The 16,324-nt window shown below is 48.2% G+C and overlaps 1 protein-coding gene across 1 annotated transcript in view; it reads right to left on the bottom strand.

Moving 5' to 3' along the window:
- Positions 1-12,315: 12,315 nt before the first annotated feature.
- LOC147659136 (uncharacterized) overlaps positions 12,316-16,324 on the bottom strand; it is a 150,548-nt gene continuing 146,539 nt past the window's right edge. Inside the window, exon 2 of the mRNA XM_086951947.1 lies at positions 12,316-16,029. Within this exon, the coding sequence (XP_086808073.1) occupies positions 13,827-15,233 (1,407 nt within the window). The 5' untranslated portion in view covers positions 15,234-16,029 and the 3' untranslated portion in view covers positions 12,316-13,826. The remainder of the gene's footprint in view (positions 16,030-16,324) is intronic.

The following is a 16,324-nucleotide window of genomic DNA, read 5'->3' as shown; positions in this document are numbered from 1 at the left end:
GTTACCGCTCTGGGGTTTGTGAAACGGAAACCGGGAATCTTAAGGGGGGGATCAGTTCTGCCAAGAGTAGCGACACTCGTCTTGACCCCGGAGAAGAAAACAGCGGCTACCTCGGAGCTCAGCACCATATTTCTTCTTTTTAGATATATACATTTGAGACATTGTGAACTCTTTGAACTATGGCGTCTTCTGCATCACGAGACAAGAGAATTCTTGGTGCTATCTTGTTCGTACTGACAATTGTGGTGATAGCAGTGATAGCCTGGGTAGTAGAACTTGTGGTGCCTGTACGAGAACATTTGCTGCCGACTACCCCGGCCCCATCTGAACATTTTCACTTCACCTTGCCCTACCATGAAGAACGGCACCGACAGACTTACTTGAACAATAGCTTCATTCAAATTCTGCACCATACTCATAATATGACGAACACATCTAACTGTTGGGTATGTGGGATGTTGCCTGGTCATCAGAAGAAAGGGGGCACCACGCTCATCCCACTCCCGTTTTCTCATAATGGATCCTGTAATGCCTGGTATACTCTTTTATTCACTCTACGATGGCCAACAAAAGGGGGGGTGCTTTTCCGTTTGAACAAGATATGTTATCATGACCAGGATGGTTATCCACGAGCTGAGGGTACTCGATTTGAATGGGAAGAGTACCGCCCCGACAATGCATCTGCACCCCGAATTTATAGCAATCAAAGGAACATTAATATGTCTAGTTCACATGTCATTAATGTTATAAATACCAAGGCCGATCTCTGTATACATAATAAAGGTACAATCCCGGTTGGAAAAAGTGAATGTAACACCACACTTACATTTGACAGTCCGAATGGCATATCATTTGTGGCATCCCAAAATACATACTTTATCTGTGGTAATAAAGGCTATCATCAGCTCCCTTTAGGATGGTTAGGTACATGCTATGTATCTTTTGTATTGCCCCCTGTATTCATTGCCCCGCCAATGTATCACAATGACTATGTGCTCTACCACGATTTTGTGTTAAATCGAGTTAAACGTACTGTGGTCTTGGATGATATTGACCAGACCGATACTGCTTTACAACAATATGTAGACTTTAATTTGGGATTGTTTTCTTTTGTGGGGGCTGCTTTGAACAGTCGGAAAATACGACGACTGACTTGTGTTGTTGAGGCTGTAGCTAATGACACTGCTATTGCACTAGGGAATATAACGGAAGAACTTCAAATTTCTAGAATTGTTACGCTCCAGAATCGCATGGTTCTTTTTTTATTTTTTTATTTTTTTTTTAAACATATTTTTATTGCAGAGTTATAAACCACAGGATACAATTAGACAGCCCGTTCATTCGTGACATCCCCCCGTTCAATAATAAAACACAAATCGTACACAGCCATTCAGCCCGCATCCCGGAGGCCGGGCGGCATATCACTCCATTCAATAGGAAAACATCACGGTGCACGTCCCATAGGGACCATGGTTGAAATATCGTTTTACGTATCTGCTTTTACCCCCCACCCTCAACATCGCTCCTGTCAGCCATCCCAGTGGTAAGCAGTGGTACCGCCCATGTCAGGACCTGCCCTAGGCGCTATAGGTCTATCACACCTGGCCGCTCCCCCCAGCCATTCCTCACTCCACACGGTACCCACCATCCTAGTAGATTCAAGGTGCCCTGGCGGGCCACCATCTATTGGCTTCCGACCCACCCCAAGCTCCCATTAACCAACCCCCCCAAACCCCCCCCCCCCCCCTGGCAACTGCTAAGGTGTAAGCCTCTTCCCGTCGAGTTGGATGGATCCACTACAGTGCGGGTTATAATACTTTTGTGTTCGCCCCGCGGTGTCCACCGGCTTAATTCTCACCATCCTCATCTTCTACCAAAGAATCACGCAAGGCCTGCACCACTAACTCCCATGCACGCGCCGCATCCAATGCCTTCTCATTCCCCATCTTGACGGCCTGCTTCATTCGGAGCACACTCTCGCAGGCAGACCACCGCAGCAATTCATTCTTCCATCTACGCAGTGAGGGCCCCCCCCTGGACTTCCAATGCCACGATATTTCCCTTTGCGCCAATATCAGACCCAGGTCAATGAATTTGCTCGTCACCTTGGTGTGTTTGGTGTGCGGGAACCAGAGCAGCAGGCACGCCGCCATATCGAATTCCACCTCCCTGTCAGTCACTTCGTTCAGGAGTTCCCCTACCTCCGCCCAATAGGCCCCCAAGTGCGAGCACCCCCAAAACAAATGGTCCATGTCCGCTCCCAGAGACGAACACCGTGGGCATCGGGCATCCGGCACCTGGAAGTACCGCTGTAATTTCTCAGGAGTTAAGTAGGCCCTATGAAGCACATAGAAATGTACTTGCTGGAAGCGCGCGTTTCTCGTGCCCTTCCACGTGCGCCGCAGGATGTGGCCCCATGCCGTGTCCGGTATGGGCCGGCCCACGCTCTCCTCCCATTTAGTTTTGAGCCCCTGGAGCGGTTCTAGTCCCTCATTCAGCATCCTATTGTGGAGGCACGTCACAGCTTTGAACGTACCTGCCGCCATCACCACATACTGGCACGCCATAGTCGTTGTCGGTTCCATGAGCCCCCCTTTCCAGTGCTTCTGTATGGCAGCCACCACCGCCGCGTGTAGGAGGAACCCCCCGTCGGGCAGCCCAAACTGGTCCCGGAGCGCTTCGAACGGTGCCAAAGCCCCGTCTATGTATAGGTCGCCCACTACCTGTAGTCCCGCCTCTTCCCAATCCAGCAATGGGGACCAATCTCCCCCGTGCGGCAAGGCCGTCAGCATGCCGATTGGGATCTCCGGTGCATAAGGCCGCGTCGCCTTCGCTCTCCGAAGGCTCCTCTGCCAGCACAGCCGGAGCGTCCGCTCCTCCATGGTGAGGGCCCGCAACTAGAGCCTCTGTTGCATGATAATATAGGACAGCACGTGGCGTTGTATCCCCCGATCCCGGTCCTCCTCTGGACCCCGAAACACCCTAGCCACGTTCTGTGTAAGGACCTGCAGCTGCGCCGCTAGATAATACAGCTCGAAATCGGGCACAGCCATGCCCCCTTCTATCTTAGGGCGAAGTAGCGTGCTCAGGGCCACCCTACGGCGGCCATGCCCCCATAGGAAGCCAATAATCATTGACCTCAGGTCTCTAAAGACTCCCTGAGGAATCCAGACAGGCAGCGTCCGGAAATAGTAGAGGAAGCGGGGGAGCGCCACCATTTTCAAAAGTGCGATCCTACCCAGAACCGTCAGCGGGAGGGTCGACCAGAAAGACAAGCTGCCCCTCAGTGCTCGGACACATCGACCAATGTTGCCCTCCAATAGGTCCGCAGTCGCGTGGTAGATGCGAACTCCCAGATAGGTGAAACAAGATGGCTCCCATACCACGCCCAGATCGCAGCCGGGGTCGGGCGATCCCGCTCTTAGCGGAAACACACAAGTCTTCGCCCAATTGACCTTAAGGCCCGATAGCTGGCCAAACTCCGACAACAGATCCATCGCTCCGTCCAATGCCCGCGCCGTGTCAGCGAGGTACAGGAGCAAGTCATCCGCATATAGCGATATATAATGCCACTGCCCGCCACTGGCTATCCCCGCGTATCTTTCACCCGACCTCGCATGGACCGCCAAAGGTTCCATCGCCAGAGCAAACAATAGGGGGGACAGGGAACATCCCTGTCGCGTGCCCCTGCCCACCGGGTACGCCGCAGACACCAGGCCGCCCAAACGCACTCTCGCCGTCGCCGAGGTATATAAGACCCTCGTCCACCTGCGGAACCCCTCGCCCATACCAAACCTCTCTAACACTCCATCCAGGAAAGACCATTCCAAGCTATCAAAGGCCTTCTCGATGTCTACGGACAGGACCGCCGGAGCTCCCTCCCCGTCCAAGATGGCGTCCATTATTCCCACTAGGCGGCGAATATTCAGCGCCGTGCTCCTCGTGGATATAAACCCGGCCTGGTCCCTGTGTACCAAGCCCGTCATGTGTGGGGCCAGCCTGGTGGCTAGGATTCGGCTCAGAATCTTGTAATCCACCGTCAGCATGGATAGCGGGCGATAGGACCTTACATCCGTGGCATCCCGGCCAGGCTTTAGGAGCGGTACAATCAAGGCCTCTCGCATGGACCCAGGCAATTCCCCAGCCTCAAAAGCTTCCGTGTACACCACCAGCAGCCTGGGGGCCAAACTGTCCACATACTGTTGATAAAATTCTATCGGCAGTCCGTCCACCCCGGGCGTTTTGTTACGGGCCATATGTTTGATGGCCACCCGTATTTCTGTGAGCGTGATCGGGCTACCCAGCTCCTTCGCATCCTCGTCGTCCAGGACCGGAAGCTGCCTATCCCCCAGGTATTCCGCAATGTCCTGAACCCCCACTCCCAGCTGACTCTGGTACAATTCCTCATAATACCCCCGAAAACGTTCCAATACCGCTGCCTGGGAGTACACCATCTCCCCCCGCGCATTACTAATGCTGAGGATCGGGCAGCCCCTAAGTTCCGGGTTAGCTAGTCTGGCCAAGAGGGTGCCCACCTTGTCCCTTTCCGCATGTGCCCTGATGATATACTGCCTGTAGTCATAGCACCGTAAACGTTCCGTCTCAGTGGCAACCACTTCCTTCGCTTCCAATAACTGGGTCTGCAAATCCGGCCTAGCCGGCCTGCGGCGCTCCAAGTCCCTCAAAGTCTCTTCCGCTTTCATGAGTGCGTTCAACACAGTCGTGCGAGCATTCGAAAACCTACCCAAACACACCCCTCTCACCACCACTTTCATTGCATCCCATTCAGTGGATCTACTCGTGGCCGTGCCCTCATTCACTCCGAAATAGCTATCAATGCCTTGCTGAACCGCGTCACTGAACACAGAATCCTCAAGCGTCTCCGGCCGAAGCCGCCATGTTGGTATCACTGAGCGCTCCCGCTGCCACTGAATGTGTACCAGTAGGGGGTTATGATCTGAGATGGTTCTAGCCAGGTACTCCGCATGGGAAATCAATGGGGCTAGGGATCCATCGCAGAGCACCGAATCAATCCTGACATGCAGATCATGGAGTGCAGAATAAAAGGAATAATCCCTGGTTTCCCTGTGCCGCTCCCTCCAGACATCCAGCAACCCCCATCTATCCTGCCAGTCCTTCCTGTGCGCGGCCAACCTGCGCACCGGGGAGTCCACCAGGGGGGGATGGGACCTATCCAGAGCCACATCCGCGATCGAATTGAAGTCCCCCCCTAACACTATCGGGCCCGCCAGGAAAGAGGCCAAGGACCCCGAGAGGCCATCAAAGTATCGAGCTTGATCAGTGTTCGGCGCATACACACAGCAGAAAACCAAATCCCTTCCATATAACCTCCCCTCCACCACCACAAACCGGCCATCTGGATCCACGACTTGATTCAGCACTTGAAAGGGTATCCCCGCCCTCACCCAGATCAACACCCCCCTGGCATACGCTGAGTAAGTGGTGCCAAACACCTGGCCCGCCATCTTTTCTGCAAGGCAGCGCACTCTTTCTTGGTGAGATGAGTCTCCTGTAGCATAGCGATCTGAACCCCCTTGCGCACTAGGTATGCATGGACTTTGTGACGTTTCACCATAGTTCGCAGCCCCCGGACATTCCACGTCAGGCATTTCAAATTAGGTAATGTCCCCATTCCAGCTTCGTACAGTCCGATTCAAATAACAAAGGTTCATAGCCCCCCCAATGCAGTTGCCCCCCCCCCGAACATACCCAGAACAGAAAAACTCCCCAAACCCCACTCCCCAGGACAGAGCACACGAACCCAATGTCAGCCCCCATCCAAACCTTGAACCAACTTCTCACACTCTTACCCTGTGGTCTCCACCACAGTCGGCCTTAAGGGCCCAAGGGGGGTGAGTTACCGCCGACCCCGGCTAGCGGAGCCCGCGCCCCGCGCCTTCATCCCCTACGAAGTGCTCAGCCCCTCCGCCCGGCATCCCGCCCTCCATCAACAGGATACCACCCTACCATGAAGTCTCGATCTAGTCCCAACACAGACTCAGCCGCAAAATATGCCATCCGATGTTTGTGGGGTCACTATCGGCCCCTTCGAGCTTTCCGCCTCTGAGAGTTCTTCTCCCGTCCTGCTGCCTTCCCCGCCTGAGTCCGTTTCAGCCAGTTCACTAGTCTGTTGCGACCCCGTAATGGCCGCTGTCGCTGCAAGTGCATCCCTCTTCTCCGCTGCCATTTGAGCCTCCCGTTTCTCCCGCTGGCGCCTGTTGCGGGACCTGATGCGCTGCGATTGCCTCATCCGGGGCTGCTTGGGTTGGTCTCTCCTACTTTTATGCGATCTGTCCGTCCCCGCTCTATACGACTCCAGCCATTGCCAAACTTCGTCCGGAGTCTGAAAAAAGTGCGTAGTGCCATCCATTATGATCCGCAGCTTGGCCGGGTAGAGCAAGGAGTACTGAATGCCTTCCTCCCTGAGCTCCTTCTTCACCGCTAGGAACGATGCCCTGTTCTTCTGGACCGCTTGAGTGTAGTCCGGGAATATCGTGACCTTACTGTTCTCCACCTCATATGGGCCCGACATCCTGGCCCGCTGGATGAGGAGATCCCGGTCCTTGTAGTGGAGGAGCTGCACCACCATCGGTCGGGGGGGGGCGGCCAAGCCCCGGCGGGCGAGCAGGTACCCGGTGAGCTCGCTCCAGGGTGAAAAAAGGAGTAAGCCCCTCCGGCGCTACCACAGTGCGGAACCAGTTCTCCATATAGGTCACCGCATCCTCCCCCTCAATCCGTTCCGGCAGGCCTACGACCCGCACGTTGTTCCGTCTATTGCGGCCTTCGGCATCCTCCGCCCGTCGCTCCAGCGAGTCCAACCGGGCCAATATGTCCGTGATCCTGTGTTCCGCGGTCACCACCGATGGCTTCAGGTCCAGCAACAGTTGGTCATGATCCTTGACCCTGTCCGCCAGCTTCGCGTGATCCGCGCGTAGCAGCCCCAGGCCCGTGGCCACTTGGGCGATGTCTTGGTGCAATGCCTCCTTGGTCGAGGTGATCGCATCGAGTATGGCATCCAAACGCCGGTTCAGCCGCTGCTCCTGGCCCAGCTCCGGGGAGGGAATCTCGCCCAGCCGAGTTGATGTCGCCGGGTCCCCCTCAGCGCGCTCCTCGGCCATCGGCCCTCCGGTCGCCGCCATTCCAGGGTGCTGCGTCACAGGCCCAGGAGCCCGTGTTATGTCGGCGCTCGTAGTTCAGTGCCAGCCCCCTGGTACCGGGCAGTGTAATGTCGCCACCGATGCCCTCAGGAGCAATGACCAGCTTGACGAACTCCGTTCAGCTGACCCCCTCGGAAGCCTGCGGGGGGAAGGATGAGTCTTAGGGCGGCGGCCAGCGAGGGTCCCCAAGATCCGGGCGAGGCAAGTCAGCGTCCCCTGGTCTCAGGACACAGCACCGCCGATCCTAGTGCCTCGATCAGCCGATTGCAGGATCTCTTGCCAGTCGGCGACAACTTAGCTCAGGGCTGAAGTTCGGGGCCGTCCGACCTCCTCGCCGCCATTTTCTTCGCACTCTCGGCAACACCTCGGCCGCCTCTTCGACGCGGTCTCCTCGGGGCCAGCAGTCCCCCAGCGACTCTCCGATCGTGCCCGGCCGTCCCCTTACACTTCAGAGGGCAGGAGCGTCGTCCCCGGGTCGCCCAGGGTACCGAAAACAGGAGAATTAGCGGGATTCCGCGCGGAGCAGCGAGCTCACGCCGCCATCCCGATCGGCGTCCAAGCCACGCCCCCAGAATCGCATGGTTCTTGATGTGGTTCTAGCTGATCGAGGGGGGGCATGTAGAATCATCGGAAGTAGCTGCTGCGTTTACGTGCCAGATAATTCGCCATCTGTTTATGATGCAATTTCCAAACTTCACAAAATTGCTGCTGAAATACACCCGGACAATGGTACGTGGACTTTATCGGGGTGGTTCTGGTCAATGTTGAGTAGCTGGGGCTGGAAGCTACTGACAATCCTATGTATTGTAGTTGGGATCTTATTCTTCCTATGTTTATGTATACAATGTGGCCCTGCCTTATGTTCTATGTGTTTATCAGCCTGTATTCCATCTAGACGAGCTCTTGCCCAAAATGAATTGATGCTTCATAAAGAAGTAGCTCAAATAATGTTAATTGATATCGAAGATGAGTATCCCGACTACGTCCACTATGAGGTAGCTTCAGCTAAACGCTAAAAGGGTCGTCTGTCGTAATTTGACAATGGCCGGGTTAGCGCTTAGCTTTGCTACACGTTATTTCCCTTAACTTGGCCTTACTCGAAAACGCCATTTTGTATGTACGGCGGCCATTTTAGGGAATGAGCGGCCTCGTGGTCAGCATGCCCTTTAGTCCTTTGTCCGTGCCGCTGACCACTCGAGTTTGCCCAGCAACAGGCTATTTTTAGTAACGGTCAAGCCTGTACATGCGCAGTTCCCGCTGACCAGTCATCCCTCAGGAATGTCCTTCTGAACTGACCAGTGGAGTTGTAACCCCTCCCATGAGTTGGCTGTGCTCCAAAAATGACCATATATGTACATAAACTCTGTAAACCTTGTACCGCCTATCTTTTTATTACCTCTATAATGTATAAAAGAAGGACTCACACCAACGTTCGGTGTGATACTTCTTGCATTGCCGAAGGGTGCTGTAGGAATGTACCACCACCCCATGGGGTCTTAATAAACTTGTCTTTTGTACTTTTCAATTTCCGTGCCAACAGTTCTTTTGGTGTAAGTGGGTATTTCTGCGGAGCATGTAGGCCTTGGGAACCCTATACCACAAGCCGACAGCGAGAGTGAAAAAGTACCCCGATTTGTACCTTTCAGTAGTGCACACCTGGACTGGACAAGTTCTGAGAAAAAGATGATGACGTGTTGCAAGAGGCTGTACCTTCACAGAAACGATGGAACACAACGAATCCAGAAACTTTGTTTCGAGATCAAACGATACCTGGCAAGACACAGTACAACCTAAGACCTAGGTTGGCTAAAGATAATTGAACTTTTTGTGTTTTCCTTTTTCTTTTTGATTACTCTTGCTGAAAGACATTTCCTTTTTCCACTATCCATCAAGTTGCAGGGTCACGGTATGAGTCTTAGGCTGTGACCTGAGTAGTGTCCTAGGTCAGCAGGACTTGCAGTATCAAAGGACGGCTAATAACCACAACTAAGTGATCCAGGAAGATTACCGTGAGTAATGCCTTAGAGAATGGATAATAAAGTGGAAGGGAAGGATAAGAAAGTTTCAATGCAGCTTAAGTACAAGAAATTATTGTTTAATAGATGTGGCGTAGCCTTGTGTATTCTAGTATGTTTATGTGTTTTATTAGCTGGTGTGCGTTGGATTATCCACCTTATGCAGCAAGCACCTGTTCCTACTTCTGTTTCTTTGCCTTCTTCTACTACTACCTCTCCGCATAAGTTCTATACACTCCCAGATCATGAGTAAACTAGGAGAACAGAATACTTCAACAATTCATTCATCCAGTTGTTACATCAGCATCAACTGGTAGTTAACACTACTGACTGTTGGGTTTGTGGGCTCATGCCCCATAATGCTGAGAAAGAGAAGCCATATTTAGTCCTTCCATTCTCCTATGAAGGTTCCGCTTGGGCTTATTTGGCTGTTTTCTAATGCATACCAGAATCAACTTCGATATCCTCCTGATGGTCCGTATAATGGTGGAGCAGATTTTAGTCATAGTCCTTTGATAAAGGGAACAGTGATCCCTGTTGATGAGAAGCGAGCATATGATGGTAGGAATGTTACGTTACTAGCCTCACAGATAAGGCTAGACAAAGAAGATCTTTGCCAATTTGGACCGTACCCCATAAAGGTAACTTATGTCTACAAATAAATGGTCGGAATAATAAGAACAAACAGGAAAAGAGTGTTTGTTCCCATACATACATCTATTCACCCTTGATTTCTTCACCGCTGGTACCATCTCAAGGTACATATTTTGTTTGTCATGATAGAGCCTACACATGGCTTCCCACCTATTTTTCAGGAACATGTTACGTGGCTTTTCTCCTTCCACCGACATATACTGCTCCTTCAGGTCATCACAGAAAAAGATATGGCAGAGGGGTTATTGATTCTGGAGACACAGCTGGACAAGAGGGAGGAGACTTAATCAAAGGGTTTCTTCCCTTCTAGGGCCCAATGGTCAATAGCAGAAACATTAGACCGCTAGTTTGTGTTGTTGAGGCTACGATAAATGTAACTTCCGGAGCCTTGAGTAATTTGACGGCCGAACTTCAGGCGGATCGCCTTATGACTTTGCAAAACTGAATGGTTTCAGACATTGTCCTTGCAGATAGAGGAGTCGTCTGTAAATTGATTGAGTCTAGTTGCTGCATTTACATTCCTGATAACGCCCCTACAGTATACCAAGCCATTTCTAAGTTACACTTGATTACAGAGTCTATTCATCAGGACACAGGAGATTGGTCTGTGATGGGATGGTTTTGGGGACTACTGTCCACTTGGGGATGGAAAGTAATAACGTTCCTTGGAATGATTTTGGCCATCATTTTCTTTTGCTGTCTTTGTTTGCAGTGTGGCCCAGCCATCTGTGGTCTTTGTGTCACCTTGTGTGTCTCAAAGCCTGTGTCACAGCAGACGGAGAACACCAAAATGATGTTGCAGCAACAGCTCAATGACCTCATGACCATTGACTTCGACTCAGACTAACTTGAGTCCTTTGTGTTTTGCCTGAGTAATAGCAAAAGGAGGGTCGGAGGTTCTGTGATTTTCGACTTCGCTCTGTATCTAGCCGCCATTTTGTGATAGCCGCCATTTTGTGTTGCCTTTACTCAGGCTGCACGGCGAACATAGTGTTTTTGCCTTTTCAGCTGCTATGCATCTCCTCTGCTAAAAAGTAACCCTTTGTCCTTACGCAACCGATGTCAGGGTCTGGCCGAGTCCGTTAATCTATGTCTAGACTGATTGATCCCACCATTCTTCGCTTACTGTATCTTATTTGACTGGCCTTCACCATTCTCTCCTTGTATTCTCCTATTACAGAAATATCCTTTGAAGCACACAAATACGTCCTGTCACGTGCAAATTGAATTACATGCACTAGCATTGATTAACTTGAGGGGAGGGGAAAACACGTGGTCTGAAAGAAGGGAGTATTCGAGATACTCGATAGCTTGTTTTCAAACTTTTCCTATTTGTCCGTTTTGTATGTTTTGGGAGTCGATATTGTAAATATGTGTCCTATATAAGAGTGTGCGCCACGGAATTAAGTGGCAGTCTCCTGAGAACTTACCATTGGTGTACTTCTAGGACCACTGTGCTTAGCTACAGCTAATAAACCTGATTTTCTACGCCTAACAGAGTGTCTTGTGTCTCTGTTTGACAAGGCAGGTGAACCTGGAGATTTTAGGCATGCCCTGCGCCGCTCGGCCCATAAGGCCCAGTTCTCCAGTATAAAGTTGACACAAGTCGTCAATCGGGGCATTGAGATAATGTGGATATGGTGTGAACCCGGTTAAGACTGGCCTAGTGGCCCCAGGAATTGACAAGGGACCTAACCGAACCGGAGTTACGGTGTGTACGAGGGTGCCATTAAATCAAACACGATGCTCCCATGCCGAATTTGGAATCTCTTGTGTCCTATATAGAGTATAGTTCACAGGAATCGCAGTGTGAGTGTATGTATGAAACGTATCCTCATCCGCATTTATTACAGGAAACGTGACCCAAGAGTAGAAAAGCTACGGGGAACGCCGAATCAGCACTCACCACAAAGATAACAGACATACCATCATCTGGTACTTCAAACTGCGTCAGATGACGCCGGAGCGCTGCCCAACTATGCTGAGCTATGTCAATATCACCCATGAGGACATAAAGAAGAAAAACAATTTATATAAATTGCAGTACAAAAAAGCGTAGTAATTCAAAACGTAAACCTTTCAATAAATCTCATGCTTGAATTAAAATATAACACATTCGTATAGGTAGGTTAATCCGTCACGCATGTTAACCGGAAAAGGTGTTGAGGGTATTGTGGACAGATACAAGCACTAATCAAGACTTTGGGTGCCATGTTGCGGGAATTCTGCTCATGCCCAGAACTATGCGCAGGAAACCAGGACCTCAGTGTATTGTGGTGTACCAAAAATCCACCTCAGTGCCCAGAACCCCTATCCGTCTAGCAACAGTGTCTCATTCATTCTCCGTACTACAGCGAAGCTACCAATGAACAAGCGACTTTGGGACCTCTCAGGAAAAGTGGGAATCAAGAACACTCTTTTGTTTTCATTCTCATAAATGTCCACAACGTGAGCAATCAGAGACACAGTATAGTTTAAAATGTTTATTTCAACTACGTGCAGTATCTTTGCTAACATAAGTAAAAAGATGCATAAAATCAATACAATCAGTATTGTTACAATTCCATAAAATACAAAGGGAGAAATCATATTATAATGATAGTGGAACCAGGTCTATATCGCCTTGTGTACCACCCTCCCCTTGCTAGGAGCTAGGTATTATAATAATAGAAGATCTCTAGGTTAAAACCAGGAACCCCATACCTCCAAAGTCAGGTGAAGTGAATCACATCCCAGATCAGCACAGCTCTTTGTTGATTGAAAGTTTTTTTCCAAGTGCTAGTCTCATGCATGCAGTGCAATAATAAAAGCACCCGAGTTTCAGAAATTAGCAGCTGTGTTCGTGTTGTGTCTAGAGCACGGGCCGATCAACCTGCATCAACAGCATACATTGTTATTTTAACATTGAACACTTTGTGCAGACTTGAGGTCGCAGTCTGAGTCTAGAGATGTGAAAAACAGACCGTTCTCATGTGAAGGAAAAGCAAGCAGTTTGTTTTTATAAAAACAGAGACGTAGTGTCATGTGCAAAAGCAGCAAAAATTGCGTTTGATCAACTAACTCACTTATGCTAATATAGCAATGTGTGCAGGCAGAATCATATTCATCCCTACACTTTTACGGGTAGCATGAACAGGAACACTAGGATGTTTTTCTTTGTAACTCTTCATCGCCAAAAAAAACCCACCAGTGTTTCTTTTCTTTTATTCCACATTGTGCTAGTCTACCAGTGGATTTCCTGTTATATCACGTTGTTTTTTCTATGTGTACCGAAGTGAACAATCACTGGGAACAGACACTTTTATTATTCTACAAATCTTTGGTTTTCTTCTTTTCTTCTAGTCGTGTCTTCATTCATCTGGTATTTGAATATCCCACATAATTATATATTTGTTCCTGTAATTCCTTCATCTCACAATAACGGCACTGTTCTGCTCTTGTCTATGTCCTCAGTTGAGTCAATATTATTGTTAATGTTCGTAAGTTCTTTCTGAATTCACTGCATATCTGGGATTATTTCTAAGTGAGTTAAATGAAGGTGTGTGTTCGCTGAGGCTATATAGGATCAGAAATTGACAAAAGCTTGTCACACTTTTAGTGCAATTGAAAGGTTTACCCCAGGTGTGTTCGCAATTGGCAAAATCACTTCTGACATTCATTGCAATGCTCATTTTTACTCTGTGTATGTTAGTTGATGTATTAGTAGGTTTAATAACTGACAGAAGATATTCACACATTCACTGCACCTGAAGGATTTTTCTCTGTGTGCATTAACTGATGAATCCTTAATGCAAAAGATTTCCTAAAGATACTTCTACACTCACTACAGTTGTATGGTATTTACAGAGTGTATGTAAGCTGATGTCTATATAGGCTTGACAATTGGCTACATTTTTTCTCACTTTCACTGCACTTGAAGGATTTTCTTCTGCGCGTGTTCGCAGATGCCTGCTTAGGATTGATAATGGACTTCAGCTTTTCAAACATTCATGGCATTTAAAAGATTTTTTTCCCCTTTGTGAGCTCGCTGATGATTTCTTAATGCTGAAGAGTAAGTAAAACTACTGCCACATTCATTGCAATGGTAGGGTTTTTCCCCTGTGTGTGTTCTCTGATGTGTGTGTAGGTTTGATAGTACCCTAAAGCTACTTCCACATTCACTGCACTGGTATGGTTTTTCCCCAGTGTGTATTCGCTGATGTCTCCGGAGGTATGATAAGTGACTAAAGCTCTTTACACATTCACTGCACTGGTATGGTTTTTCCACTGTGTGTATTTTCTGATGTGTGTTGAGCTGTGAAATTTGACTGAAGCTCTTTACACATTCCTTGCAGTGGTAAGGTTTTTCCCCAGTGTGTATTTGCTGATGTCTCCGGAGGTCTGATAAGTGACTAAAGCTCTTGACACATTCACTGCACTTGAATGGTTTTTCCCCTGTGTGTGTTCGCTGATGTGCTTGAAGTTCATGTAACCGACTGAAGCTCTTCACACATTCAGTGCAATGGTATGGTTTTTCCCCTGTGTGTATTTTCTGATGTGTGTGTAGGTGTGAAATCTGTTTGAAGCTCTTCACACATTCACTGCAATGGTATGGTTTTTCCCCTGTGTGTATTTTCTGATGTGTGTGTAGGTGTGAAATCTGTTTGAAGCTCTTCACACATTCACTGCAATGGTATGGTCTTTCCCCTGTGTGTATTTTCTGATGTGTGTGTAGGTATGAAATCCGTTTGAAGCTCTTCACACATTCACTGCAATGGTATGATTTTTCCCCTGTGTGTATTTGCTGATGTGTGTGGAGGTTTGAAATGTTACTGAAGCTCTTTACACATTCATTGCAATGGTAGGGTTTTTCTCCTGTGTGTATTCGCTGATGTGTGTGGAGGTTTGAAATGTTACTGAAGCTCTTTACACATTCATTGCAATGGTATGGTTTTTCCCCTGTGTGTATTCGCTGATGTCTTTGGAGATGTGATAACTGACTGAAGCCCTTTACACATTCATTGCAATGGTATGGTTTTTCCCCTGTGTGTATTCGCTGATGTCTTTGGAGATGTGATAACTGACTGAAGCTCTTTACACATTCATTGCAATGGTATGGTTTCTCTCCTGTGTGTATTCGCTGATGTGTGTGGAGGTTTGAAATGTTACTGAAGCTCTTTACACATTCATTGCAATGGTATGGTTTTTCCCCTGTTTGTATTCGCTGATGCTCTTTGATGGTTTCTAATTGGCTAAAGTTCTTGATATATTCAGTGCAATTGAACAATTTTTCTCCTGACCGTGTTTCCTGAAGGGTCAGCATAGCTAATAAACCACTTGCGTTATTTTGGACGCTTGATTTCCGATTTAACAATAAAATACAAGACTCACTAAATACCTGCCACATTCATAATATAAGTAAGGCTTCCTTGTGGGTGATTGCATCTTTAGATTGGATAATGGCTTCGCATGCTTGCGGGTAAAGCTTAATCTTCCTTCCAGTAGGTGAAATTGGGACAATACTCTGTACTTTAGAGAGCAGAACTCCCCTTTCCTTTAGCCTTCAGTTGTTAGGCTACACTTCGTTGTGCTTTTCCCTGGTGCCTGTGGTTTGGCTAGAAAGAGTTTGCAATACACCTAGAGCACTGAATGGTGGTCTGTTGCCAGTTTAGATAGCGAAGCACTGCTCTAGCAATATCATGATAATGAAGCGACTTGTAATGTGTACAGCTACTCCAAAGAGTGTCCTGGGGCCAAGCACAGGTCAGAAAAGAAAGTAAATCAGTTTGTTTCAAACATGGACAAAAAGCCAAGTTTTCAACCTATTTTAAACATTTTCATGTTGCTAACAGCTCAAAACTGAAGAGGGTGTTTGTTCCAAGCTATGGATCCCAAATAGACACAAGACCTTCCTCCAACTCTCATACCGGCCTCATGATCAAAGCTAGTGTTAGACGCTTGTTTATACAGCAGGTTGTTTGTCAGTTTTGTTGTCTTGGTTTTGTTAAGGTCATTTCTTCGTCTTGGGGTGTCGAGGTGCAGATCTCAGACTCGGACACTCACTGAATTGCCTTTGACTGCTTCTTCCTGGATCTGTCCGATTGCACTGATGTTTTTGGAGCTCCTTATTTTTGATAATTTTTGCAAGTTTGATGTGTTATCTTCATTATTCATAATCAATCCGTGCATTTAAGGCTTATTTTCTGTTGGATGTAAAGAAATGCAATATTACTAAATGCAAATGTAATAGAATGTGAATACACAATATTTAACCAGCTGTAGAAGACATTTCTCTACCATATTTGAAATTTAGTAAGGAACATTTTACCATACATGGATATTTCATTAAAACTGTGGTTGAGCATGTCATATTGTATTTACTTCTGAAAAGGTAGTGATTTACCATTATTCACTGAGTAACTTACTAAAGAAAGGGCAGCCACAGAGCACTTGTGCTACAGGTAGAGTTTTAGGTAGATATACATGGACAAGATTTCA

The sequence above is a fragment of the Lissotriton vulgaris genome, unplaced genomic scaffold, assembly GCF_964263255.1.
Source record: "Lissotriton vulgaris unplaced genomic scaffold, aLisVul1.2 SCAFFOLD_1461, whole genome shotgun sequence".
NCBI classification, from domain to species: Eukaryota; Metazoa; Chordata; class Amphibia; order Caudata; family Salamandridae; genus Lissotriton; species Lissotriton vulgaris.
This window is presented reverse-complemented; position numbering and strand designations above follow the sequence as displayed.